General features: G+C 30.9%; 4 protein-coding genes across 9 annotated transcripts in view; 3 read left to right on the top strand and 1 right to left on the bottom strand.

Moving 5' to 3' along the window:
- The window catches only part of LOC123711436 (synaptotagmin-5-like), a 31,973-nt gene extending 26,549 nt beyond the window's left edge, over positions 1 to 5,424 (top strand). For all 3 annotated transcript variants that reach the window (XM_045664022.1, XM_045664020.1, XM_045664021.1), the window contains 5 exons: positions 1,853 to 2,085; positions 2,663 to 2,870; positions 3,324 to 3,550; positions 3,871 to 4,016; positions 4,554 to 5,424. In XM_045664022.1, coding sequence (XP_045519978.1) covers positions 1,853 to 2,085; positions 2,663 to 2,870; positions 3,324 to 3,550; positions 3,871 to 4,016; positions 4,554 to 4,700 — 961 coding nt within the window. In that variant the 3' untranslated portion in view covers positions 4,701 to 5,424. The remainder of the gene's footprint in view (positions 1 to 1,852; positions 2,086 to 2,662; positions 2,871 to 3,323; positions 3,551 to 3,870; positions 4,017 to 4,553) is intronic.
- A 50-nt stretch (positions 5,425 to 5,474) lies between these two features.
- Positions 5,475 to 10,248, bottom strand: LOC123710992. 4 transcript variants are annotated; one of them, XR_006753887.1, is made up of 8 exons: positions 9,743 to 10,149; positions 7,836 to 9,238; positions 7,550 to 7,764; positions 7,286 to 7,480; positions 6,559 to 6,933; positions 6,405 to 6,488; positions 6,124 to 6,335; positions 5,475 to 5,691 (listed from the first exon to the last, which is right to left on the bottom strand). XR_006753887.1 is itself a non-coding variant. In XM_045663355.1 (8 exons), the coding sequence occupies exons 2-8, from the start codon at positions 9,921 to 9,923 to the stop codon at positions 6,239 to 6,241; spliced, it is 2,550 nt and encodes an 849-aa protein (XP_045519311.1). In that variant the 5' UTR covers positions 9,924 to 9,961; positions 10,179 to 10,248; the 3' UTR covers positions 5,475 to 6,238. The 4 variants fall into 4 exon arrangements, 3 of the variants coding, with proteins under 3 accessions (XP_045519311.1, XP_045519310.1, XP_045519312.1); XM_045663355.1 differs by adding an exon at positions 10,179 to 10,248 and having other exon boundaries at positions 5,475 to 6,335; positions 9,743 to 9,961; XM_045663354.1 differs by having other exon boundaries at positions 5,475 to 6,335; positions 9,743 to 9,961; positions 10,030 to 10,149.
- Positions 10,249 to 11,523: 1,275 nt separating this feature from the next.
- LOC123711098 (TBC domain-containing protein kinase-like protein) lies at positions 11,524 to 23,650 on the top strand. The gene is made up of 13 exons (XM_045663511.1): positions 11,524 to 11,987; positions 12,338 to 12,590; positions 12,784 to 13,000; positions 13,413 to 13,675; positions 13,958 to 14,201; positions 14,553 to 14,714; positions 15,155 to 15,332; positions 15,772 to 15,978; positions 17,138 to 17,325; positions 19,885 to 19,968; positions 21,313 to 21,437; positions 21,878 to 22,049; positions 22,366 to 23,650. The coding sequence occupies exons 1-13, from the start codon at positions 11,795 to 11,797 to the stop codon at positions 22,489 to 22,491; spliced, it is 2,412 nt and encodes an 803-aa protein (XP_045519467.1). The 5' UTR covers positions 11,524 to 11,794; the 3' UTR covers positions 22,492 to 23,650.
- A 459-nt stretch (positions 23,651 to 24,109) lies between these two features.
- Positions 24,110 to 26,949, top strand: part of LOC123710749 (cyclic AMP response element-binding protein A) — a 74,294-nt gene continuing 71,454 nt past the window's right edge. The window contains exon 1 of the mRNA XM_045662901.1: positions 24,110 to 24,400. Coding sequence (XP_045518857.1) covers positions 24,335 to 24,400 — 66 coding nt within the window. The 5' untranslated portion in view covers positions 24,110 to 24,334. The remainder of the gene's footprint in view (positions 24,401 to 26,949) is intronic.

The following is a 26,949-nucleotide window of genomic DNA, read 5'->3' as shown; positions in this document are numbered from 1 at the left end:
TTCCTTTAAAATATGAAATTACTTGAAGCACAAAGTTCACTTAACTATTCTCCTAACTATATGCTATTTATTTTATATCATCCAACAACATTGCAGACACCTCGCTCGACACTAAACTTGACACTTTATCCGATATACACAATCGATGTTGTTTAATCCGATAATTGCTTTTCCGCTATATACACGTTTACTATTATTTACTATTTCCAATTTGAGAATGAAATGAAACGATTTAATTAATAAAATTGTATTCCGGTTTTCGGGCATTACTAATATACAACGCTTTTAGCTTTAAGAATATTAATGCATGGTTACATCTTCGAATAATAGTAAATTTTATATTTTAGGGCATAATTAATAACATAAAGATATACTACTGATACTTTATTAATAGCCCGTGTTTTATATGAATAAAGAACTATTATTTAAATATATTTCTTGTCTATGTTTATTTCTTGTCACTGTAGTTTATATTTATAAAATAGTCCAGTATAGAACAATTTTAGAACAGTATAATACTTATATGATTCCTTTAAAGCAGATTTACAATTTTATAACTAAAAAATTAAAAATGAACAGTGTATTGTAATCAACGAGAAAGCACTCAACTTAGATTCATAAGTTATTTAGGGTGAACCATATCATCTCCCTGGGGTGAGGTAGAACTGTCAACAGTTCATGTACCTACTGAACATTATATTATATTATACTGAATTATTTAAAAGCCAAGAGACATATGACATAATAATACTGTAATTTGAGTTTTCCATTTCATTAATATTATACCTAATATAATTTAGTAATCCTACAGTTAACATAAATTACTATAAGAAAAAACAATAACTAACCTTAAAATATAATATAATAACTACAATATATTATTAAAAGGAGTCCCTTTAGGCAAGGTTCCGATGATACTGTTGTGAATAAGGTTTAAGATGAACTGTTCTGATTCCACTGCCTGAATTAACCACGGCACACATGATGTGTCACAAGAAGTACAATTTCCCGGTAAACAAAGGATTAGAGGACTTGAAACACACATGCTTTGATTACTTTGTTTATATTTTTTTTATATTAGTATAAATATGTTTGGCCTTCCTTTTATAAATTCAATTTAAAATTAAATATTTTTTTGCAACATTTTTATGACAAAAGGTTTCTTAATAATATATACATATTTGTTGACCTGAATTTATTTTACTATGGTCTATGAAAAATATAGCGTTTCAAAGGTCCGATGACTGAATTAAATATTAAAATACTTATTCCATATCGCCGGTGATTTTTGAAATTTTTATTAGCTTTTAAAACTTTTCTTGGTGTAGAAAATACATATAATTTCTGACTGTTTATTTAACGATTTCCACTTTACAGGCTTTAAGAGAATTATCTTTTTTTAGATAAAATACTAACATGGTTTTAAAAAAATAAAGGTATAAAGATCTGAAGTTAATTACCATCAACTGAACTTTTAATTGAGCATAAATTATATTAAATTCTCTTATTAAGTTGTTTCTATCCTGATATGTTCCTATCTCAAAAGGTTCTTGGTCTTGACCTCAGATATATAAAAAAAATTAGCTACTTTTTTTAATAGGCAAGTAGGTGACCAGCCTTCTCTACCTGACACACGCGACCGTTTTGGGTCTAAGGGCTTTTATTCACAATATTTTCCTTCACCGTACGAGAGAGTTTTAAAGACACACATTGGCAAAAAATCCATTGTTGCACAGCCTGGATTCTAACCTACGACCGCACGGATTTCCAGCCACTAGGCCACTGCTCACCGAAAAACAAAGCAATAACTAAAATAAAAATACAACAGATAAAAACATTTTATATTTTTTAGAAGAATAGATAGAAGCAACTCCTTAGTAGAAAGCAGCAGTGGTGCCGGGCCTCTTAGCCCTGGCGGTGGGGCAACTATCAGTTCCCTTGGGGCCCTGCAACCAGACCTTTACACGAAAAGAGAGGCCCCATTGGTAATTGAATTGGAGGGGCCTGGACCATCACTCGGGAGAATCCATTTGCGATTGAAATACGACTTCGATCGATCTGACTTGGAAGTTCATCTTATTGAAGGTATAAATTGAAACGGTTTGATTTTGAAGTACACTTCTGCTAATGATAGAAGGTATTAGGTGGTACAAGGCACGTGTTTTTAAGTATAAATATAAACTATAAACTAAATAACTAATACTAAATAAGTAGGGTAAAAAATTCGTAGTAGCAGAACTGGTTCTAACTTTCTGTAGTACATTCGACCTCGCTGTTCTAACTTTCTTTATCTATTCCGTGCTTTTAATCTTTATATGCGGCGATATAAACTTTTATACCTTCCCATTAAAAATGTGAGATTACTCAACTCATTCGTTACACAGACAATAAAAAAGTTCTCGTTCTCGTAGACTTGTCTGTGTCTGTACTTAAACATAAACTCAACATATCTATATTTGTATAGAAAACCAAGTACACTTATGAACGTCAACAGAAAATATGTTAAATTGATTCTAATTTGACATTTACTACTATTATCGTAATTATAGTCCAATATTAATTATCTAAATATTAAAAATTATTATAGTCGGTCTTGCGAAATAACCGTCACGAAAGTTCTTTTTCCGCACAGAATCTATAATGTATAATACTATGACTCCAGCTCATGATTTGGCGGGCTATGAAGCAGGGGGTTTTAACGATCCCTATGTGCGTGTGAGTCTCATACCCGAAGTTGACACTCGGGTGCGCCAGACCCCAGTACACAGGAATGAGGCCAACCCGTTCTTTGATCAGCACTTCAAGTTCCCCGTATCACATGATGACCTCAGTGACAAGATTCTTCTACTTCAAGTTTTTGATTACGATAGGTAGGTATTTTTTACTACTGCATCAATCGTATTATTAGTATATTATCCATAGTATTAAGAAAACAAGATTGGGTATGCTAGATATTTTGTTATAGAAAGTAAGTGAGGGAATTACTTTAAAAAAATGGCGTTATTTTGATGGTATTATTTTTACTACGAAGTTGTGCTTATAAATACAAATTAATTATTTGTTTAGGTATTCAACTTATTACTAATATTAATAAGTTAAAAATCTTAATATTACATTATAATCAATGACAAGCAAGCTTTCGTCGGCTCTTTAGAAATATATTAAGCCCTCGTTGACGTATGTATAACCAATAGTTAAGCCATGCAAGCAACCAATCTTAAAAACTTCAGCTTTTTTTACTTGAAACTGGCATAAAGTTAAAACCATTGCCATTATATAAACTTCAGCTATGTAAACATTTCCACAACACAAAACAATTCCAGATTTTCCCGTAACGAAGTGATGGGTTCAGCAAAAATACCTCTGGCAAAAGTAGAAGTGGCAGGTGGAGCTGAAGTCTGGGCTGAACTTTCCCGAGAGAGAAGACCGCCCGAAGAGTTGCAAGAACTATTGTTATCCTTGTCTTACTTGCCTTCTGCTGAACGATTGACCGTCGTGGTATTGAAGGCTCGTAATCTTCTGCCTCCGCAGGAAGGAAAAGATGCTTTGGGTATATATACTTCCAAATATATAACAGACATTTCTCTTTCTTCATCGTGTACGAATCGAAACATTTCTAGTTCGCTGACATTGAAAGTAAATAAAATTATATAACGGCAATACATACATTCTCATCAAGACACCTCACAGATTATTTGAATCACAACTCAATCATTATAAATATCCGCAGCTATCTAAGCTACGAGTAGAAACAAAATAATAGGTCTTCGTGTTCTTTTCGTCGATAAATTAATATTAATCTTAAACAGCATGAATTTGGGTATAAGGACTAAAGCATAAATACATTTGAAATTCATTTGAACTTTTCAGATGTTTACGTGAAGGTCTACCTTCTGGTGAATGGAAAGAGGGTGAAGAAGAAGAAGACGAATAGAAAAGAGATAAATAATCCTGTATGGAACGAGGCGCTTTCCTTCAGCCTATCGTCTGCCAACCTACATGAAGCCTCAGTTGAAGTAATAGCCAAATAATAATAATTACACATACCTAGTTAATTACTATTTCACTTCTTTTTTCTTTATTAAACTAGATTTTTCAATCAATCAAAAAATTATAGCTATACGAGCAAAGGCTGTACATTTTGCTGACGCAGGCTTTTCCTAAATTTCAGTGATTTCCTAAATCTTAAAACTTACGCCCCGAGAATATAGCCAGACCATATTTTATCCTATTATTATAAATATTAATAACGGCCTACATTCTCTGTCTTCTTTGCCGATGAGTAGGGATGTCTACTTATTTAAATTTAATGACTTGGAATAAGTGATACTTGTATCTTATGTTCCATAATAAACATATTTTATTTTTTATAACATTACATTACTTCATTTAAAAAAAAACAATTTTATTTGTAACAGAACTTATGGCTGGACTAGGTAGAGTAAAAATTTTATTCTTCATTATTTAAAGCACCCCGAGACCCAGGAACCGTACAATAGCTAATATTAAAAGGAAAGACAAATACTTTGGTAAAAACAATGTTATTATTTCAGATATGTGTGGTAACTGGTGGCAGTAACAACTTAGTTGTAGGCTGGTGCTGCGTGGGCGCAGCTGAGCCAGCCGCTGAAGGCCGCCACTGGGCACAGATGGCGCAAGAGACGCGCAAAGCAGTCGCTATGTGGCATACGCTCAGATAAATAACTCGACAGTGTTAATGTGACCTCAATTTTGGAAATTGTCTCGAAAAAACACATTTTTTGTTTATAACATATAGACAGACATACAACAAAATGTTAGGATCGACCAAAACTTTTGTATAGTGCGAATGATATAAAGGTTGTTTCCATGAGAAATTATAACGAAATTTCCTTCAAACTTTAACAGATTATGGAATTATAGATTAGTAGTTGGTAACAAGAGTTTATTTCTTTGGCGAGGTCACACACACGCGAAGACTATGTAAAGACGTTATATCGTCGTAGTAAAGTGTTTGAAGAATATTGAATCTTCCTGTATCGTAATTACCAGTGTGTATCTCCTCTAACCTGTGGGCTATTTATAATTAGCTGGTAAAAATTAAAAATTATCTCGCAAATATAAACGAGAATTTAAATTATGCGATGTTATTTGAGCTTTTGAGACACCAAATAAATCTTATGAATTTATAGAGTTTTATATGAAATGTTTATGGTATAAAGCGAAAGTTTAAAATCATTTCACATATTTCTATGCCCACAGTCCTGTCCTGTCACGATGTGTACCTTATTGTGTCTAGTCAGTGATCTTTTATTTTAAGATTTCTATTAATATATCGAATTTGATTCCAGAATACGTATTTTTGTCTAAATGTGTATCAATGTGATGGAATATTTTACGTGGTATTTTCATTTACAATATCTGAATAAAATATTCGTTTTTAAAACTGTATTATTTTCTTACAAAGGTCATCGAAATGAAACACGTTTTACAATATTGTCTTTTATTAATAATCACTTTTTTACATTATGTACATTTTTATAAAAAACTATATTTTAAATAGAAAAGATAGGAATAATTATAATAGATTTTCATTCACAACAGTTTACCATTGGGTGACGTCCATCCACTCGCAGGATTGTCATATCACTACTAATCACTAAAAACTTAACTTACCGCAACGCGATGAGCGACCCAGCGCGATCACTCCAACTAGAAATTGCATATAAAATATCACATATAGATCGCAATACATATATATATTATAAAGGTTTGATTTAAAAAATATTACTCCATTACTATGTGAATGTGATTATAGCAATTGGTATGTTTAATTATACTAATTGAGATAACAGATAATAATGATAACGAAATTGAGTTAATAGTTACAAACACTTTGAATAAAATGCAGACAACATAGCCAGACAAAAAAATGACTCCTCAATAAATAAATTTGAAGTTAATATTGATCAGTATCCCCTTCCCAACGGAAATATATTGTTTTATAATATTCAAAACAATGCAAAACTATTATTAAGCACAGTAAAAAAATAACAAAAAAGGGAAACTACGACAAACAATTCCTGGACTAATTCACAAATTCCCAAGCATGCATAAAATTTAAACAAATCTAAAATACTTTACACTCGTGCGTTGACTCCATTGGCAGTTGAAGATGGCACAGTTACTAGGGAATATGGAAAAAGGTAAGGGTTTTTTGTTTTTTTCTACGTGAATGTTTGTGAGTTTTTTTGCTATGTCATTGTGTCTGTAAGTGTAGGAATTTGCAATCAGAGTCTCGGCAACTGCCGTCAACTTCGTATGGGCACAGGAAAGCATTGGGGTCCTCTTTCCAACTGAAAAATCAATATTTTAAAACTGTTTAAGTTATTGCACTTTTGTGGACAGTTTAAATGCATACTTACATCGCCGCTCCCATATAATGCGATGTTCGTACGCAAATGCCATCCACGGATTTGGTCATTGCATATTTTCTTAAATTTCTACGCCTAAGACATGTAAATAATTATATATCATGCAATTAGTAATTCAATCGATTTTATTATGAAAGAAACTTACTCAGTTCCTCCCAGGGCGTTTAGTGGAGAAATATAATCATCTGAGCCATTTTCTTCCTTATCATCTATTTTCTCTTTATCACCTTTATTTGTTTCTTCGCATACAGGGCTTTCATTAATAGCGACTGTTCTTTCGGGTGTTTTTGGAATTTTTACAACTTTCTTATTACTACCAACGTCGACTTCAACTGATAATTTTGAATTATTAGGTACTAAATTTGCTTCTTTGTTTAAATTGTTAACTAGACTAATCTTCACAGATTTTAACATATTTGAATTTTGATGATCTTTAACAAATGGGTCATTTTCTTTTTGCTTCTTATTTGTTATTGTAGGTACATTTGGATTTTTTGGTGTAGAATATGACATAGGTGAACTGAAATCAAAAAAAATTGTTACCTATTTATGTATCTATCGAAATTGGGAAATAATCAAATTTTAGATAATTAAAACCCCTTATATAATATTACTGAGCAGTAAATTTTAAAAATATGTATATATATAAACACTTCAAGATATGTTTGAGTTTGTAGACCCCTACAATAAAACTGTATATGCAATTTCTAAAATGCAATATATAATTGACCCAATAGGAAAACTGCCAAGAAACTTTAAAGACTTATGAAGCAATTTAAAGGTTTCCTTAACTGGTAGTTATGAATACATAAATCACAACAATCAATATTCTAAATATATTTGAAATTTTTGCACTTATTGAAAAATCAAACCTCTTCAGTAACATCTGATGCTGTAGTCTTATTTTGTCTAATCCATTCTGAACAGTTCTTTGTTGTTTTTTATTTAATGTGATTGCTGTTGTGATGTTTCTTAATTCATTGGAAACAATCTTGTATCTCTGTGATAATTTTTTAGCTTCTTCTTTAAGTTTTAACATTTTTGCAGACTCTTCGGCTATAACTTTTCTGCAATAAGATATTTGATAGATCAATTACAGTTCATAATTTATTATAAAAACTATACACATCATCTACCTTGATTTGGCAATTTTTTCTTCTAATTTTTTTTCCATAAACTCCCTCTCATTTGATGAAATATTTCTTGGCTTTAACATATCTTTGTTATTTTTTTTATTTAAATTATTATTTAACATCAGTTGTCTAGTTTGTTTTAGCTTTTCCAGTTCTCTCATTCTCTTTACCAAGTTTTTATATTCCATTTGTTCTGATTTAGGTAAATGTTTCATAGCCTAAAATTTTTTTATAAATTGTTATGATACTTTTAAACATACAAGAAATAAATATGCAATGACATTCCAACCTTTGGCACAAATTTATTTGGTGGTGTCACAGACACAGGTTGTACAATATCCGATACAGTGGTTTTTTCAACTTGCATTCTAGTAGATTTTAAGAATTGGTCAAGTTTAAGTTGAAATTCTGTTTGTTCAGCTAATTTCATATGCATTTTTGTTAAGTTCTTTGTTGCCTCATGTTCTGCTTCTGAGTCTGAATCACCCAGCTGTATAATAAACTTCTTTTCTTGTATTTTAGATTTAGGTACAGCATTGTTAGGTTTCATCTCATTCTTTGGTATTGCTGAATTCAAAATGTTTATATCAGCAAAAATAGGTAAATTTTTACTTAATGAAGTTAGTAACTTTGCTCTTAGTAAATCTTCATCCTCATCTAACTCTTCTTTATTTGTTATTAATTCTTTTTTATTTTGTTCATCTGCTTTACAACAATTCAATTTATTTTCATGTGTAATAGGATCTTTTTCCTTTTCTTCTGCATCTGAACCTATATCCATATCAATGTTTTCAACATCAGTTATGTTACCATTATTTTCGGATTTATCAATTAAGTCATCATGAACTATGGAATTTTGAGACAGTCTTTTTTGTAACTTTTGTTTCTTTTTCATTTCGATTGCTTTCTTTAACAATGCTGATCTTAGACAAATCAGCCTCAATTCCTCTGTGTCACTGTCTTCATCCTCTGAGTCATGCTTATTATTAGTCAAATCTACATGAACTACTTCTGGAAGAACTGGATTTTGTTTCGATGATTTAGTTTCTAACGCATTCTGTCTTAACAATTCTAAATCTTCATCAGAACTACCAACACTATCACATTTGTTTATGTCACTTTTATCAATTCCATCCACAGTATCATGTATTTCCTTATCAGAGATTTTTAAATCATGATCAGCAGGCATAATAATTGAATCAACTGTTGTTGTTTCATTAAGTAATTTATCATCACATTCACCTATTGAATTATATGCAGTAATTGATTTAATTATATTACAATTTGGAATTGTTGTTGTACCAGTTAAAATTGTATTTTGTGTTATAATTGTGCTATCTGGTTTTGGATGCAGCATTTTTGCAAGTCTCTCTTTAAGAGAAGAGCTATCAATTTTCTTTGTAGTAAATGAAACAGCATCAGCAAGTTTTCGGCGCTTATTTTTATATTCCTCATCATTGGAATCCTCACTAGAATCACTAACAACTGTTAATTTTGTAGGCTTTTTAGCTTTGCTGTTGTTCTTTTTACTAGCTCTAATTGAAACCACTTTAACATGTGCCTTAGGTTTTTTTGGTCTCTTATTTAGCTTATCATTTCTAATTACCCTGTAAATTTGTGGCTGGGATGAACCTTTCTGTTCCTGAATAAAACAGTCTGGAGACAAAATGTCCTTATTTTTACTTGATTTACCTGAAAATTTTACTTACAAAATAATACAACATTTTGGATTTTTTGATAAGGATTACTTAAGGACATACTAATTTACCATGTAATAATCAATGTAATTAATACTTTATATTGATATATGTATATATGATACATTATAAAAGAACACAGAAAGCTCCATTCTAGAAATAATATATCAGGGTTAGGCTGTAACTTTTTATTGTATATAATAATTGAGTTTTGCAAGCAAAATAAGCCAAAAAAAGGAAGGATTCCTCATAAGACATGAGATAAATTAGTGTCCTAATTTAATTGATATTTATGCCTTTTAATTACTAATGTTAAGTTTTGTAAGAGAACTTAGAATTTAAAAAAATAAATCTATAAGGGATGAGTTACACACCCTCTCCCTCCTATCACAAACACCTCTCAATTGATGCTGAAGGAAAGTGGGGCCCTAATACCTACTTAACAAAATAAGTAAAATATAAATAAAGCAAGTAATGTAGAAATTCAATTTAAACTAACCTGATCCAATTGTACACCTCTTAGCCTCTTTACGTTCAAGGACGTTATTGTAGTTCTCGAGGATCTCTAATCGTTGGCGCAATAAAAACTCTTCTTCAGATGAGATATCTGATAAATTATCAAGTTCGTCAACAATTTCACCTTCTTCTCTCTCAGAATCCATATTCTCCAAACAGGCCATGAGTGCACTCAGCTGTTAGTATCACCAATTTCAATTTCCTATTATAAAAAAATCTTATAAAACTTAGTAAAATTTCCTCGCTTTCATATAAATACAATATTATTACGTTACGTATCATGAGAAGCTAATTGAGTTGTAATTTTAATATTAATAATGAAGATTAGAAAATATTTTCGCAATGTCGTTTAACAATGGGTTAATACGAAATCGAATCACAACTTAACAATAGACATTAGACAGCCATTAAAATCCTACTTGAAATTTGAAAATCACAGATGACAGAACAGTAAACACGTGTGACATTGCTCTTGCGGTATAACAGTACACTTGCACTACCATTTCAGAAAGTCAGAAACCGCTGTTTTCCTATATATATATATATTGTTATTTATTACGCATATTGTTATTTATTACGCATATTGATATTGATTTTTGTCTTCTTAAGCTGAAAAATATGAAAACTGCTATATAAGTTCAAACCTTAATTAATTTTATAATTAAAGAACATTTCGACATTTTTGGTAATACAATATACAAGTATACAGTGTTTCTGGGGGATTTGGATGATATATTATAATGAAACCTATAAACAAGAAATAACGTTAAACGATAGAAACAAATGAAAACAGGCATATTTCTCTTAATAAATTGAACTCGATAAATTCGATATTTGCGCAAGCAGAATACACAAATATTGATGAAACTTTATATTTTATTCAATCAAATTCAATCTTTTCGTAAACAGCAAAAATACGCAAATATGTTTTCAATCTAGAATACAATGCTATCATAAAATTTTGCAGCATAGTGAAAATTATCATATAATCTGCGTACGATAGTAATGTACAATATTATTATCGTACTTGCACTTATTGCAAGGAAAGAGACAGCCTGACGAATGTACTACACGCAGAAATCAACTTAGCACCTGCGTGAAATATGAAAAGAAATTATTATTTTTATTATATAGCATAATTCTGTGTAACTGGAGCAACCTGGTCTCAAGCATAAGTGTAAATTCAATAATCGTTAAAAACCTTTAGCTTTCGCAATTTACGTTTACCGTAAGTCTTAAATTTATTTAAATGATAAGTTATCTTCACTTAAGTCTGCTGTTAATATGATTCATACAGTTTCTATGATCCACAAATTTGTCTGTGTGTGATCAGTAAACTGTCTAAATTAATCAATACTTATTTGACTAACAATTGGTCTTAATGATGTAAATCATATATTTTTTTTTATAATTTTCTTTTAAAAATTAAAGCGTCTATAAATAAATTCACAGAGAGTTGTACAAATAAATCACATAGAACTGTAATTAAAAGCGCCAATCGTTGTCAAAATATGTAACTAGCGACTTTCGGTTCATAAAACATAGAAAAATAGCTTATTAATTAGTGAAAATAATATAATATAAGAATTTATTCGATTAAAGCTGGACCATTATTGTAACTTGTACGGACACCTATTTAAATTTCGATTTAGTTTAGGGGCTTAAATTAAGAGGGCGTGGTTTAAATAAATTTGTGTGGAGTTTCTTCTCTCCGTTCTTATAATAATTATTATTAATATACTGTTGCCGTGCAATAGATAATGTTATACCTTTTTAAAGTATTTTGTTATGTTTGAAAATAAAGACCGACATATATAAATATTTATTTCTAGTCTTGTGGTAATCCATATTCTTATTGATGTAATTAAAGATAATAAATTACTGTTGTATTTATATGAGGTAACTTTTAATAGTAGTTGAAACCATTTTTATTTGTCTACGAGGACAATTCTCACCTCCCCCAAATATAATAGCAAACTACAAGAGCTGCTTACTTGACCACTAGAGTTAACTTCGTCTTCTATAACAAATAAGAATGGATGAGGAAGAGGACAATAAGTTTGCATCCTGCACCTACTTCGCAAGGAACCACCCAGGCGAAACTTGTGGTAGTAATGGATTACCGCTTACACCGAGTTCTGTAACAATATTGGGTCGAGCTCAGCGGTTATTAACTATAGAACACAGAAACCTATGCACGTATCTGGATATAATCCGAGGAAAACATGGTGTGTGTTAGTTTTCAATCGACAAACTATTCTATTTACACTTGTCTATCCATTTAAAACATATATAGCAACATTGTAGCAAGATTATTGCTATTTTTGAAGATATTATATTTTTCATTCTATATGTGCATTACATAATAATGGTTCCCTTTACTATAGGAAGCAAAATATTGTGGTGCAAAGCACCAAGTCTTTCACAAAGTCAACTAGTCCCAGGCACAAGACAGACACATGATCCTGTAAATAAAAATTATTAATAAACCTCATGCAGTAGCACCAATTAATTAAAATATATATTAATTGTTTTTGAGACCTTCATACTGAATATTCAATTAATGTTCTTATTTCAGAAAGAATAATTGTGGTTGCTGAAGTAATAGGAAAATCATTAGCAGAACATACATCAAAATTTTCAATTCAGGAAATTATAAGTATAGGAGTTCAAATAGCTAATGCTATGTGTTATCTCCATCAGCAAGGAATAACTCATAGGGCACTCTCTGATGATAATATTTTAATAGATAGTTGTGGTAGAGTAAAATTGTACAATTATGGAATGTACTATATGACTGATGGAGGCAAAGAAGTACCATTTCCTCTGGGGTAAATTTTTAGATAATAATTCATAGTATATTAAATTAAAGAAAAAGGTTTGTGAATCACGTCTGATTTCCTTAAGTTTAAACTGAAAATTATGAATGTTTAAGTTTTTAAAAGTTAAACTATTTAATTTAATCTTTTGTTTGAAAATTTTAATCAAAATAGAAACAAAATAAAGTATCATTTACATTTTCAGACTTCCACGCTACCTAAGCCCCGAAACCATATTGAATGGTGCTGGACCATCAGCAGATATATGGAGTTTTGGTATAATTCTGTTGGAGCTGTGCATTGGTAAATTATGGAATACTTTGAAGCCTGGTCCAATATTAAGAAGAATACTTACACTTGTGCACGCCAATAACCCTGCAGAAAGGATTGCTAGAGAACATGATTGCTATGATTCTTATAAGGTGAAGCTGTTCATTATTTACTAACTGAGAATAGCAAACACTTTCTGGCCAATTAAAATGAAAATTATGTTTAAGATTACTTTACAGTGAAACTAAGATATTTTTTAAAGCTAAGACATACATATCCTTACTACAAGACAAGACATTCCTACTTACAAGACTTACATATTCTTTAATAGTAAACAATGGTGACTTACAGGACCACAAAAGGGTTGCAGTAAAATATCATATTTTTAATTTTATGTTACACTGTCTATGAAGGCATCAAATTCTTATATATTGGCATTGCAAAGTAAATTAAAAAATGTGAAAGTGCATAAGATTAGGAAATTTAATAGCATATTTATGTTGCAATGTACAAAAATTATAAAATACATATTCAGTTATTTTATAATTTCTCAATATTTTACAGGCACTACCAGAAAATATTAGAGATATCATAGAGAAATGCCTTACAATATATCCAAGTGAACGATCTACATTTTCTGAGATTTCTGAAGTTTTAAAGATGATTAACAATCAAAAACCTATAGATCTTAAAGTACCAAGAGGTTTATTAGGATGTAAGTTACAATATCTTTACCACTGGTGGCAATTGGCTGGTGGTGACATCATTTCAGAGCTAAAACGAAATGGTTTAATCAAGAATAGTCCACCGATTTTGGCTATGCCAATGTAAGTATTTTTTTTGTTTCTTCTAAATCCTTAATGTGCCTGCATTCGGAATTATATGTAATATAATGAATCTAATGGATCATCTTTTAACTAAATATAAGATTTCATTTACTTGATTTATAATACAATGCTGTGCGCATTTGATACTACAGTGAAGTAATGAATAGTGTAAAAACCAAATTTCTTATACCCACAGAAGCCCCATCACCTATTATTAGGGTAATTCTATTTTGTTTGTTGAATAAGAGTTCATAAACTTCAACTGTAAAATAATGTTTTCAGTGCTATACTTCTAGACGGCTGCACTATAGGTGGCAAAAAGAATGCTGTATTTGACAGACGGATAGCCAAATATAGTTTACAGATATTAAAGAATCGCTTAGCACATATATCACCTCATGATTTCTACCCTCTAATGCATGAGAAACGGAAAGAATGTGACACTGTATCATTACCAAAGATTATTCGGGAGAGAGATACTGAATATCAGTTTTATAGACTACTTTGGTTTCAAAGGCTTCTTCATGTAAGTATTTAACTTATTTAGTTTATGACTGAGACATATGGGGGTACATACAATAATATATAATGGGGTATAAGAATATATATAACATTTTTTTTTTAATTTTAAAGAGTTACTGGAAAAAAGGTTTGATTGTAAGTTGAATCTTTGTACCTACCAAGCTGTATTATTTTTTGTTCAAAATGTTTTTTTTTATATCCTGCCATATTTAATATACATATTACTATTAGAAATAATCTTAAAAAATATTTTTTCTATAGCGTCTTTCAATACCATATTATCTTGAAACTTGTTAATATCCTTTGAAGATTAATACGAACTTCTAAAATAGGATGGTACATATATTTACTATAGGGCTACCCATACACATCTCAATATATAAGGGCCCAAGCTGAAGTCGACATACCTCCATTGGTCCGGGGCGATGTATGGGCCGCGTTATTGGGTGTTTTTGGAGATATTGAAGATCAGTATGAAAGGATTGATAAGGAGACACCTACACCTACTGACAGACAGGTATAATTATTGGTAATTATTTTCGTAGATTTTTTTGTGGTTTTAATTTACAGAGATAGAAACTGTAATACTCGCCTCATTTAATAAATAAATAATAATCGCACTAAAAAGTTTTTGTAGAATTTTGCAGGTTCCATTCCCGGCGAAATAATTATTTAGAACACCCGCTATTTACACTTTGTTGTATGAACATGTATTTTTATATTGAATTGTTAATGTTTAGATTATTTATGTTTTGGTCGCCTGGAAGATACTGCCTTTATCAGTAAGACTGCCCATTTACAACCTTTGTCCTCATTTATTTTATTTTATTATTTTTCTATGCTATTGTGATGTAAATAATGTGTTATTATTATTTATTATCAGAAGGCCCAGAGTAGGTAAATATGTCTATTAAATAAAAATGCGTCTGTGTTATGTATTATTGATATTTTATACAGATTGATGTTGACATACCCCGCTGTCATCAGTACTGCTGGTTGTTATGTGGTCGCGCCGGTCATAGAACCTTAAAGCGTTTGTTAAAGGCCTGGTTGTTAACCAACCCGCAATACGTTTATTGGCAAGGATTGGACTCGCTGACCGCACCATTCTTATACTTGAACTTTTGCAATGAGGGTAATGGTTAAACAATTTAAATAAACGTTAATGGAATTTAATTGTAAAATTTAATAAAATAAAAAAAAAAATTTATAATAGTTTCAGAATAATTTATAATTTTACATAACTTCTTGTCTTGTTCTTGGTCAGAGACAATTTTCTGTTTTCAAGTCAAATGTCAAGAATATATAAAAATGCCCAAGGCCTTAAGTCAAAATATAGTTATTTATGAATAATGGAATATTGTTTTGCTTTTGTGGTGTACTAAATTTTTTAAATTAAATTAACTTGAAATAAAAAGAACTCATCTAGTTTAGATTTTTAGGTTAATACTTTATTAATGTTATTTATTAAATACTAATGACAATAATGCTATAACAGTACTTGAGCAGAGATTATTATTATTTGTAAACTATAATAAACAAATTGATACAAAATTAAAAAAAAACTCTTGCAGCCCGTGCGTTCGCCTGTCTGTCGGCATTTGTTCCGAAGTTTTTACATAAATTCTTTCTGAAGGACAATAGTGCTGTTATAAAGGAATATTTAGCGAAATTTTGGCAAATTACGACGTTTCATGAACCAGAATTGGCTGCACATTTACACGATATTAACTTTGTGCCAGAGCTTTTCGCTATTCCGTGGTTCTTAACTATGTTTTCACGTAAGTATACAACAATTTCTTCAACTTAAACAGTAAAACACTTTAAAAAATTATTCGGTAATTATTTGGTTTGATTCAGGCGTGTTGGTTTATATCGAAGGTACGTTTATTGATAACAACAGTATTTAAAAAAATGTGTGCGTGTACACACATAAGAAGTGAAACTTTTTTATGACCTTATTTTTCGAAAAATAATCTATTATATGCAACGTTACAGAAATTGGTTAAATTAGATAAAGTTTAACGAAAGACATTATCATAGACATGAATACAAATAATACAATTTTTTCATTTTACCTTATTACTACTAAGATTATTACAGAAGTTCATGAATTGTAATAGATTTATTACTATCATTGTTATCGTTATTATATATTTTGGTTATTAATTGCTTCGAATCTCTTCGAATCAACCGCGGTGTTTTTTACCAACGCCGATAAAGCAGTTTCACTTCAAAAATACTTGTGTCGGGATTCCCTAGGCTTTCATAATAAACTTCATAGTAAATTCCATTCCATTCCAATGTATCCAGGTCTCAGGAGGACCTCCAACACTGCGTAAGGTGTGTTCATAAATCGTATTATCTATTATAGACTAGCGGACCCGACAGACGTTGTCCTGTCTTCACTATGAATATAGATTACGAATTGGTATAATTAACTAAAAATGCTTTATGATATACAATATTATTTGTTTGTTTTTCTGACGCGTATATATAATGTTTTTGTTGGTATTCCGACATATAACTAACTGGCAAAGTGAAAAACATGGATTTTCAAGATTAATTAACTAACCACTAACAATTAGCGACTGTAATTATAGTATATGCATTTAATCAGTAATTAATATAATAACTCCGATCGAAGCATTTGTTTTAATCGATATTCATTTTTCTTACATCCTCTTTGACGATATAATCAGCACTCATTTTGTCAATGTTGTGTAACGCCATAAAAAATTGAATTGTAAAAGCACTATGCCCTGAAAAAAAAATTGCTATCGTAACAAAACTCGTTGGATCCTGTTCTATAAAAAATTGTCGCCTCAGAATTTTTCTTGGAATCCTTGGAAGGATGTAGACGGGCGAGAACTGGCAATAAATTCCCCGTCACTAATGTGTTGCAGAAATATTATATCTTAACATTCCATTTTCCCACAGACGTTTTTCCCCTACACAAGATCGTGCACCTATGGGACGCTTTGTTAGTGGAAGGTCCACAACTGCCACTATTTATGGGTCTTGGGATATTACGCCAATTGAGGGACACACTTCTCGATTCAGGATTTAACGAATGCATTTTGCTTTTCTCGGATCTTCCTGAAATAGATATTGGGGAGTGTGTTAAGGTTGGTTTTGGTTGATTCATAATTAAATCTTTTCTCATAGTAACGTGAACAAATTCGGACGAGTGTGTTGAGAAGGAAAAAATAAGTTAATTGCATTTCATAATGGGCTCCAAAAATACAGGACGGATAAAAAAAAAATCCCTGATTCTGAGAGTTTTGTATAAAATTACGATAATGTAACACAATTTGTGAAAAATAAGCAATTTTTTTTTAATTGCGTACAATGCGGCAACTATTGACAATAAAGCAAAGTGATGTGCTACAGTTTTATATATATTAACTGAGATAAACTTTAGGTTATAGACAATTGTGCTTAGACCGAATTAATGCGGGTGGAGCAGAGCACAGAATATAAAACGATGTAGCATTTATTTGTGGTTTTATTTTTATTTATTAAAGGTCTTTACAAATAGAATACCGAATTAGATATAGTGACATAATAGTTTCTTTATTACTTTACCTTGGATAAATATAGTCTGTAAGCCAAGAGAAAAATTATAAAAAAATAATATTTATATGGGTGTCAAAAATAATAGTACACAAACGTATTAATTTTGTAGGAATCATCGAAAATGCATTTCGTTTTCAAGCATAGACAATGTGTAAAATATGCGTAAAAAAGTAAATAATTACTGATGACAAAATCACCAAATAAGAAAATCAAAGACTCTCCCCACTATAGTGCTTTCGTATTACTAACGGCCCCTCATCTACTTATATCTATACAAAAACTATAAAATAAAAATATGCAGAAATAGGCTTACAGTTGTAGCGCGTTGTTTGAAAGATGTGTATGTTGTTACTTTATTATTTATTTTATTATATATTATTCATGTAAATTTTTAAGTTCTAATTATACATATCAGTTTACAAGTTTCTTTTAAACCTTTATCATGGATATACTGTTAGTTTGAAACACAATTAAAATGTTTATCAAATATCGTGATAAGTTTACGTTTCAAAGACCGACAATGTACTTATTCGATAGTGAAAAATACTTTTGTGTCAAATAGATATTATGAATATATGTCTATACAGGAACCGGGTTTGTAATTTGACTTTGAATTGTAACAAAAAAAATTATTGCTTTCTCCTTGAAAGTCAATCATTTAACAAAAACTTAATAAGGTCGAAATTTTACATCCCACCATAAGCTTGTCACCATTTTCTTCTTGATTATTTTTCTATATGTTTCCAATAGAGTGAATTTAAATATTATTTCACTTAGAAAAAACTAGTCTCGAACCGTCAGTTATCATATAAAGTTTGACAGTGTCTTTTTGACAGAAGGCGTGTTTCTATAACATAAACAAACGAAATCTATATATACCTACTATAGAGGTAGAAACGATATTCTATCATTATTTTACTCGCTTAAGTTTTTGTTGCGCAAATTTATTACTGGCTATAGTGTGATGACAACAGGTCATTACACTATGGCCAAATCAGTCAATTCTCCAAGAGTTAGAAGTCAATGAACCAAATAGACAGCGAGTCTATTTATTCAGTTTTCGCCTCGTAAACTTGTATTTGCATTCGTTAAACGTAATTTGAATTGTAATGATTATGTGCGTAAGAGTCCATTATAGATGGGACTTGGGTTTTGGACATTATTCGTGTGGAATACATTTCCACACGAATAATGTACCCTTACTATTTATTAAAAGTCCACTCCTAGAGTCTTATATCCTCACCCAGTACTGAATACTGCTACCGTATGCGCTAAATGTCTCTTATACTGGAAAATATTGCACTGGGTTTGATTGTAATATAAAACCAAGCAGGTGGACCTTGTGGCTAGTGCCTACTGTAAAATAATGCTACGTTTTTAGAAATGCTATCGCGAATCTTGCGTTTTATTATTATTGGATATATTGTCTGACACATTAATTTGAAATGCACCATTAAATTGTATGCAAATTTGACAAGGGTAAAATCAGTCTGAATGGCTTTTCAATTAAGATACGATTTTTGACTGACTGGTTATGTTTTATTAATTTCGCTTTAACAGTAGTGTCATTTCATATGACACGAACAGCGAAAAATATTGGTCCAGAATTCGGGTTAATGAATAACGGGTATAAACGTAAATTCGAAAAAAATAATGTTTTTATGTTTATTTTTCAAGATATGTTACTATGAAACTTATTATACTCAACATATACTTTTTAAGGTATTGGAATAAAAAAAATGAAAGAAAATTGGTCAAAATTTTTGAAAAACCTCCGGATTTGGAGTTGATTTTTTTCTCGAAATTATTTTCTAATCAAAAAGGAAAAAGGACGATTGATGCTAATTGCAAAGCGTCATTTTTTTTTCCTAAATGAAAATCTACTCAAAAAACATCGCAATTTGAATTAGCTTTATTTATTAACTTAAAAAGTTTCGTATTTGCGTTCATACCAACTAGAGGTATGATTAAACTGAATATTAAAAAAATTGACGACCACACTTTTTTTTTCGCTGACCACTTCACTTATCAATATCAATAGATTTTTTTTAGCAAATATATGTTATAAATGAGTTTATATTTTCATCTATAATATTATAATTTTGTAGGTATCAATCGAAATGAGTCGAAACACTCCGCGCAGTATCAGCTATAGAAGATTTACTAATGAACCAGAAATCAAGGATCCTATGGTAAGTGGGTAATTGCTATATTGAATATCAATCTATAATTTATATAAAAAAAGTTTTTTTATTTAATTATTTTTTTTATGTTGAAAACCTGTTTGGCAAATGTATGAAAAAAAATTCAAGTAATTATAAAATAATAAATAATCCAAACATGATGTCTAATTAAAAATACTTATGTTAGTAATTTAGCATTTGTCCCAAAATGTTTACAATTTAGAACTTATCAACTTGATTAGATTTAATGAATTTTGATATATTTTAGACGATAATATAAATTATTATGTTAATTATTTTGTAGTATTAGAGGAAGTGTCAAGTTTCGATAAAACATAAATTATATATTTTTAAAATTGATATTTGCATTTATCAAGATTCTATGTTCTATGGAAGCAATAAAATGTGTATGTGTGTTGCATTAAAATGGCAAGGCCAAATACTGATAAAATTTATGAATATAAATAATTTAAATTAATTTTTGTTGCGAAGCTCTAAATCTTATTAATATTATCGAAAGATGACTTATTGTGAAAGATGCACAAATTGTTAACTATATATTTAGTACAGTGTGCAAAAAAAGTTTGCGTGTTCAGCATGACCTAAAACGACTTGCCCATTCTTACTTATATCGTCGCATATAAAATAATAATTGCTGTATTATATATTGTGTATATAACTATTGTCAAGATTAAATTTGACTCAAAAATATGTGGAAACTGCAAAGCACACTGGCTTAAAAGGTTCTAATAACAATCGCTATGTATATGATTTGGTTTGGATTTGGCAAACTAAAACTATACAGACTTACGGGAGTCACACTTAGCACGAAGTCTCGACTCAGTGGTTCAGACTTAATTAGTATAGTAATCTTAATTACGGCATTGAACTTTACAGGACTACGAGGAAACCAGATTAATAATATCAGCGGTTAATATATTTTATTAGATTAGATGACAGACTGAGTGAATGCATTATTTATGGGTATTTTAATTACTAATTACTTTTAATAGCGACTGTCATTTACGGTTAAAATAGTATTATAGCTATGATTGCCATAGCAACCAATTGCATATATTTTACTAGAAAGAGTTTAGTTTTGTTAGAAATTATCTCCCATGAAGCCATTGATACCTCATTTGATTAAGTGCCTAGATTAATGAACTAAATTAAAAATTAAACAAATTTTGTAACACTACTTTCTAATGGAAACCACTCTGTTTGAGCTAACAGCTACAAGAGATAAGCTGGTTTTTAGGGGCCTGAAATAAAATGGCCCATCTCCTTAGAACAATATTATTCATATTGATGTTTGACATTGAGAGATTTTACTATCATAATTTTTAATTCTAGGACGTTGTAGAAGTACCTATGGAGGTATTGTTAGCAGAAATTTGTCCACGAATCAGTTTGACGGATTTCTTTTCGCTCACCTGTCAAGAGAAATGCTGCGTAGTGGATATAAGATCGAATTTACTGTAAGTATATATTCAAATATATATATTTTTTGAATTACTCCATCTATATTTTCGGCTGTGCGTTCATAATGATTCACCTCTCATATATATATTGGTGAAATAAGTTCTGGTTAGTTAGTGGAATGATTAATTTCGTGTCACTGACATATATTTCTGTACAATATCTATGAAACAGACAAATTTCTGAACGAACCAAAAAAATATTTGACATTCAAGTGACATTTTTTAAATATAAAAAAGAAAAAAAACATTAAAGGCTTCGAAGCTAGAAACTAATTGTATTGAAAAATTACATTGTTTTTTAGTTCTTTTATTATATATTATACATATTTCTCACCTTTTGAACCAAGAATATTTCAAGATCAAAATTAGCTAAATCAGTGTCGAGTTTTAGCGAGAGAAATTATCAGCAATTGTTATATATATTAAGTATTTTATAGTTACGAGAAGAGTTGCATAGAGGGCAGTATCAACGTGCCCTACAGTGGAGTTCACTTGGGGCAGCATGAGCTCAGGGCACTAGGCTTGCATCCGTCCAAAGTGCTTAATAACATCATCGCTCAGAAGAAAACTGTCATCGTTGCCTCAGCGGAAGATGAGACTGCTCAATTGGTAAGACCCTTATAATTTTTTAAGAAATTTCTAGCTCCAACAGAAAATATTGTTTTAACGGACATTTATATCCGCCTTTATAATTAAAGTTCTTTATTCTATTCCAATTCAGAAATTTTTGAAAGTCAGCAAAAAATTGCCAGTAAGAAAATATTAACAAAAAACACAGATAAGAAAATTAAATTATTTTTGACATCTCAATAGCCATGAATATAATTGAAACATTCTTTACTCAGTGGCTAGATTCCTCAATACCGGCTCTGTCGTCTATGTGACAGTCAATTTTCATTCATTTCATCGAATATTATTATTACAGTTCAGCGAGTACTTGGTGAAATGCAAAGTGCCCAGGGTGTGTATTCTTCATGGTGGCGTATCGGCTTTACAATCGCACGTACCCTCGCTGTTCTCTGTGCCGCCTAAACGGATTGGTCCTAAATAGATTTTGTAATGGCTCCATGGCCTATTTTTATGTAACAGCGCTTCCACAGACACTCGTGAAGTATATAGTGTGTTAAAGTTACTGCTTGTATTTGCTGGAAATTGGATATTTTCTATTCAATGCGTCGACACGCGGCATCGATCACACCCGTACTGGCCGCAACAAGTGAACTCCTACAGAATGTTTCCCCTAGGACCAATTCAAATACCCCTAAATCAAAACCTCTAAAGTTTGTGCACTCGGTTTCGAGCTTTATTTCACAACAGTTCTTGAAGTACCTCCTAAAATAAATGTTCGCTCTAAATAACCCTTGACATCTTGATTATCTAAATATGTCTAGTAGTGGATCCTAAATTTGGGGGAAATCCCCCAAATTGCATCGCTGCTAGTAACGTTAGCCATTACATGATATAACACGTCTTATATAGCACAACACAATCTACAAACCCAGATATTTTTAATCAAAAAGAGGCAAATCAAAAGCGTTGCTGGGGGCCTTTTAAGGAATAGTACGCGAATGTTGTTTGAAAATATATACCAACCTTTACAAGGATGTATAAGCGAATAATAAATAATTTCTTATACTATCTGTCAGTTCTAGTAACGGCGAGTTCATGTGGGCGGACTCTATGGACCTATAGGGGAAGATTCAGAGTCGATACATTTTGAATTTTAACATACCCCTACTTGAAGTCAGCGAAACAAGCTCATAGTGTGTGGGGACTAAGTCTCTTCTATCATATTGATTTTGATCTGTAGTTCGTGCTAAGTAATGCCTGTATGGAGTCGCTATTAGATAATAAACTAATTTATTTTGACTCGAATTATTTTTATACATATAAAGATATTCTCTTACAAATATGCTGCAAATATAGTTATAGCAATTGGCTGTTGTTTTAGATAAAATAATTTAAAAAAATAGAACATGGATAGTCATCGTTAAATTGTAAATTTAGTTACCCAAAATGAATTTGTATTCACATAATCGATAATATTTTATCATATAAAATAACCATGGACTGTAAATCATTTTTAGGGTTTATTATTGATAATAATTTGTATTATATTTACGATAAGTATATAGATAAGTGCAATTTTTAATAAAACATACCTTAATCATGTTTGTATAGACATATATATTGTACTTTAGTAATAAATAATTCCCATATATTTGTGTTTCGTTTTATTTACCATAGTGCTCTTAGCAGTCATAATGCATATGTATGTACAAAAAATATATTATATTTGTGATGTAAATAAAATGTTCATTATATGAGAAACTTAAAAAAAGCATAAATCAAGAGATCCTGTAACATTTTTTAAATTCATTTATCGAATCAGAATTTATTTTTTCTTCACTTACGTTTCAAAACCTATTGTAAATAATAAGTAATTCGTAAAATATTTATTTAGTAGCAACAATCTTCCTTGCAAGGAATTTGAAACCAAAGACCTACATTTTGAATAATTAACTCCTAAAGCATCAGATACAAAAATGAATGCGTATGAATCAACAGGTTAAAGCAAATATTTTCATACAATCGGGCATCCCCGAGTCCTACGTTATATAGTTTTTACCCCCGTTATGAATGAACGCGGGGAGCGGCAGCCCGCGGCCCATTCGCTCGTCAACCGCGGTCGAGATAACGTGTCTGCGCCACTCAAACATACGCTCGCGATAAGTGAAAATTATTCTCACAAACAAGCAACAAATGGCCAACAGTGAAACGTAAACAAGTGATACAGTGAAGTTTAATACTTTCTGAGTTTCCCTCGAGAAACGACCGAACTGCTTGTGGAAGTTTGTGAAGTGCAAGTCGGCCGCTTGAAACCTGGCCCCGACATGGAGAGTTGCTACTTCGATATCTCCAACGACCTAAAGGATGTCTGGGACGCGGACATCGACCCGGTGAGTACAACCTTCTTATCTAAGATGGTAACACGTGAGATGAGATGCTGCTGAGAGACTAAAATTTCCAGTAAAACTGGCCCTTATTACCCTTCATAACAGTTTCAAATTTACTAATAAAATATAATTAGTCCCGATTATTTATACAGTGACCGGGTATATATTGTTATTTATTACGAAATACACTTGACTTGCAAGTAGATAATTTGCTTATAAGTTGTTGGTTTTATTACTCAACGATTGTGAGTGTTATAAATTGTTTATCAACATTCCATAAGTACATTCATATTGTAACATACAAACTACTATAGAAAACGGTTCTCGTGCCCTACCCACATTTGAAAACAACAGTGATAAACTTGATTTAAATGTAAAGTTAATGTGACAGGAAAACTGTAATTAGATATCAAAGCGCAGTGGTAGGTCTAAAGTTAACTCAATTGTACAGTTTCAAACTTTAAGTCACAAATTATACCATGGTACGTTTAATTCCTGAAAGTAAGGTGGATATTTAAAAGGAATGCTTATGACATAGGACTACTATCGCAATCGAAGCCGCGATCACATTTATTTATTTTATTATTATTTATTTCTATGTTGCTGTTAGATAACTTAAATGATATCTACCTATCACCATATCTTATCATCCCGACTTTGATCGTAAAAAAATAACACGTGCAATATCACTATTGAAATTAGATTTTATTATAGTGGTATAAAACATAATATGTAGGTATATATAAGGTAACAGGTTGATTTGTAATTTATTCAAACGACGTCTTTAAATAAATGTTAAATATATACGAAACTAGTAAGGCCATGTTCTGGAACAAACTCATGTTTCTTAAGATTAATTTAATTGAAGACGTAACGTGAACTACATTGTTGAAGCTGTGTAAGGCGCACATAACGTATACCCAGAGGAGCTGTGAGATTCCTATCAAAACAATGACCAACTTAAAAATATCAATGAAACACGCAACAACTTGTACAACTTCTCTTTCAGATATAATTCTAATTGTTTTAAATAAAACTTCTTTAACGCAAATTATATATACAATATATATTTCAGCAATCGAGATATGAAAATATACAGTTTCTAGCCGTTAAACAAGTTAGTTCTTATACAGCTATTTCTATTATAGAAATCATACATAAGGTAATCCTTTTCACTGAACTTTCTGGTGCTATCAATCAAACAGAATATTGAATCATAGGAGTACCAACCGGTTACCCATCCGCCCTTAAAACTGGCTTAAGTTAATTTGATCTTCCCATAAGAATGTGGTTTTAAGTGCTCTGCATACAGAGGAATTGTTAAATATAAACTAGGATTCAACAAGGCCTTAAAATGCCTGGCTGGATATGAGTTCGATGCCGGCAAATTAATAGTTTCGTGTACGCGAGTTTAACGAGCATATTTAAATTTTTAACCGGTATTAAGTTTGTATATAGATTTGTCAAATTTATATATCATCGGTTTTAGATGAATGTTTGTACTTTGAAATGTTAGACAAAACTTTCACAAACTTTTGTTTTTGTACTTGCACATACAATGTTTCAGTAGTATATGTCAAAGATTTGTTTACTATGTCCAAAATTTTGGGGAAGAGGTCATTGAGTCTGCTGTTAGGGAGCACCTGTAACCGGTTCTTGGTTATGCCTGACGTCACTGGTATAACCCAGCGAAATGAAGTAGTAAGTTTTGCGAAGTGAGTTTCTTACTAGTATAGTGTTTTTTTATTTGGTCATATAACATGATCTCAAACGGTACACCGTGGTGCGACGACCGTGCGTTGAACCAAGATCTCTTGGATTTATTAAATTTATTGACATGTAAACTATATAGTAAATTCACAAGCCTTTGACGTTCAATTTGCTGAGTAAATTGATTCCGCTCCTGGGGGAGTGTAGAGTGTCGTGGTGCGACGCTAACTGGATATTATATGAAAAATAAACCCACGTCTTAGTTTATAACTAGTTTACAAGTGAAGCATAAAGCCTATCTAATCAACTTATTTCGGATTCCTGTTATTGTTACGAATAATTTTTTAAATTTGTTTAAATACGTGAAAATAAAAAATAAAATATTTGCAATTCGAATTTTTACTTTTGTGGCAATTCCCATTGTGTTTTATCGTAATGATAATTTCATTAATTGATTCTCGAAAATGCTATTAGTGGATACATAAAACTGTAATTAATAAATTATCTCTAAAGTAGAAGATAGGGCAAACATACCATGGACATTTAATCCTTTATAAGCTTATAATATAAAAAATATAAGCTTGAAAATTCTTATTCATATACTATAATTATTCGAATATCCGAAGATCTATAGCTTTGGTCAAGATATGGAACTTTTATTACAATCGTCAAAACTGATTAAGCTCATACGGACACGTAAAGAATGATTAGCTAAGCGAAATATGTAATAACACTTAATATTTAGCTGGCTTTTTCCGGTATATTAAGTATTTCCTATAGTTATCGTAACATAACTGAAGCATTCTCATATTGGATTGCAATAATGCTAATTATATTTCTTT

Source organism: Pieris brassicae, chromosome 6, assembly GCF_905147105.1.
Source record: "Pieris brassicae chromosome 6, ilPieBrab1.1, whole genome shotgun sequence".
Lineage (NCBI taxonomy): Eukaryota > Metazoa > Arthropoda > Insecta > Lepidoptera > Pieridae > Pieris > Pieris brassicae.
Note: the sequence above shows the minus strand (reverse complement) of the source record. Positions and strands in the feature narration are given on the sequence as shown.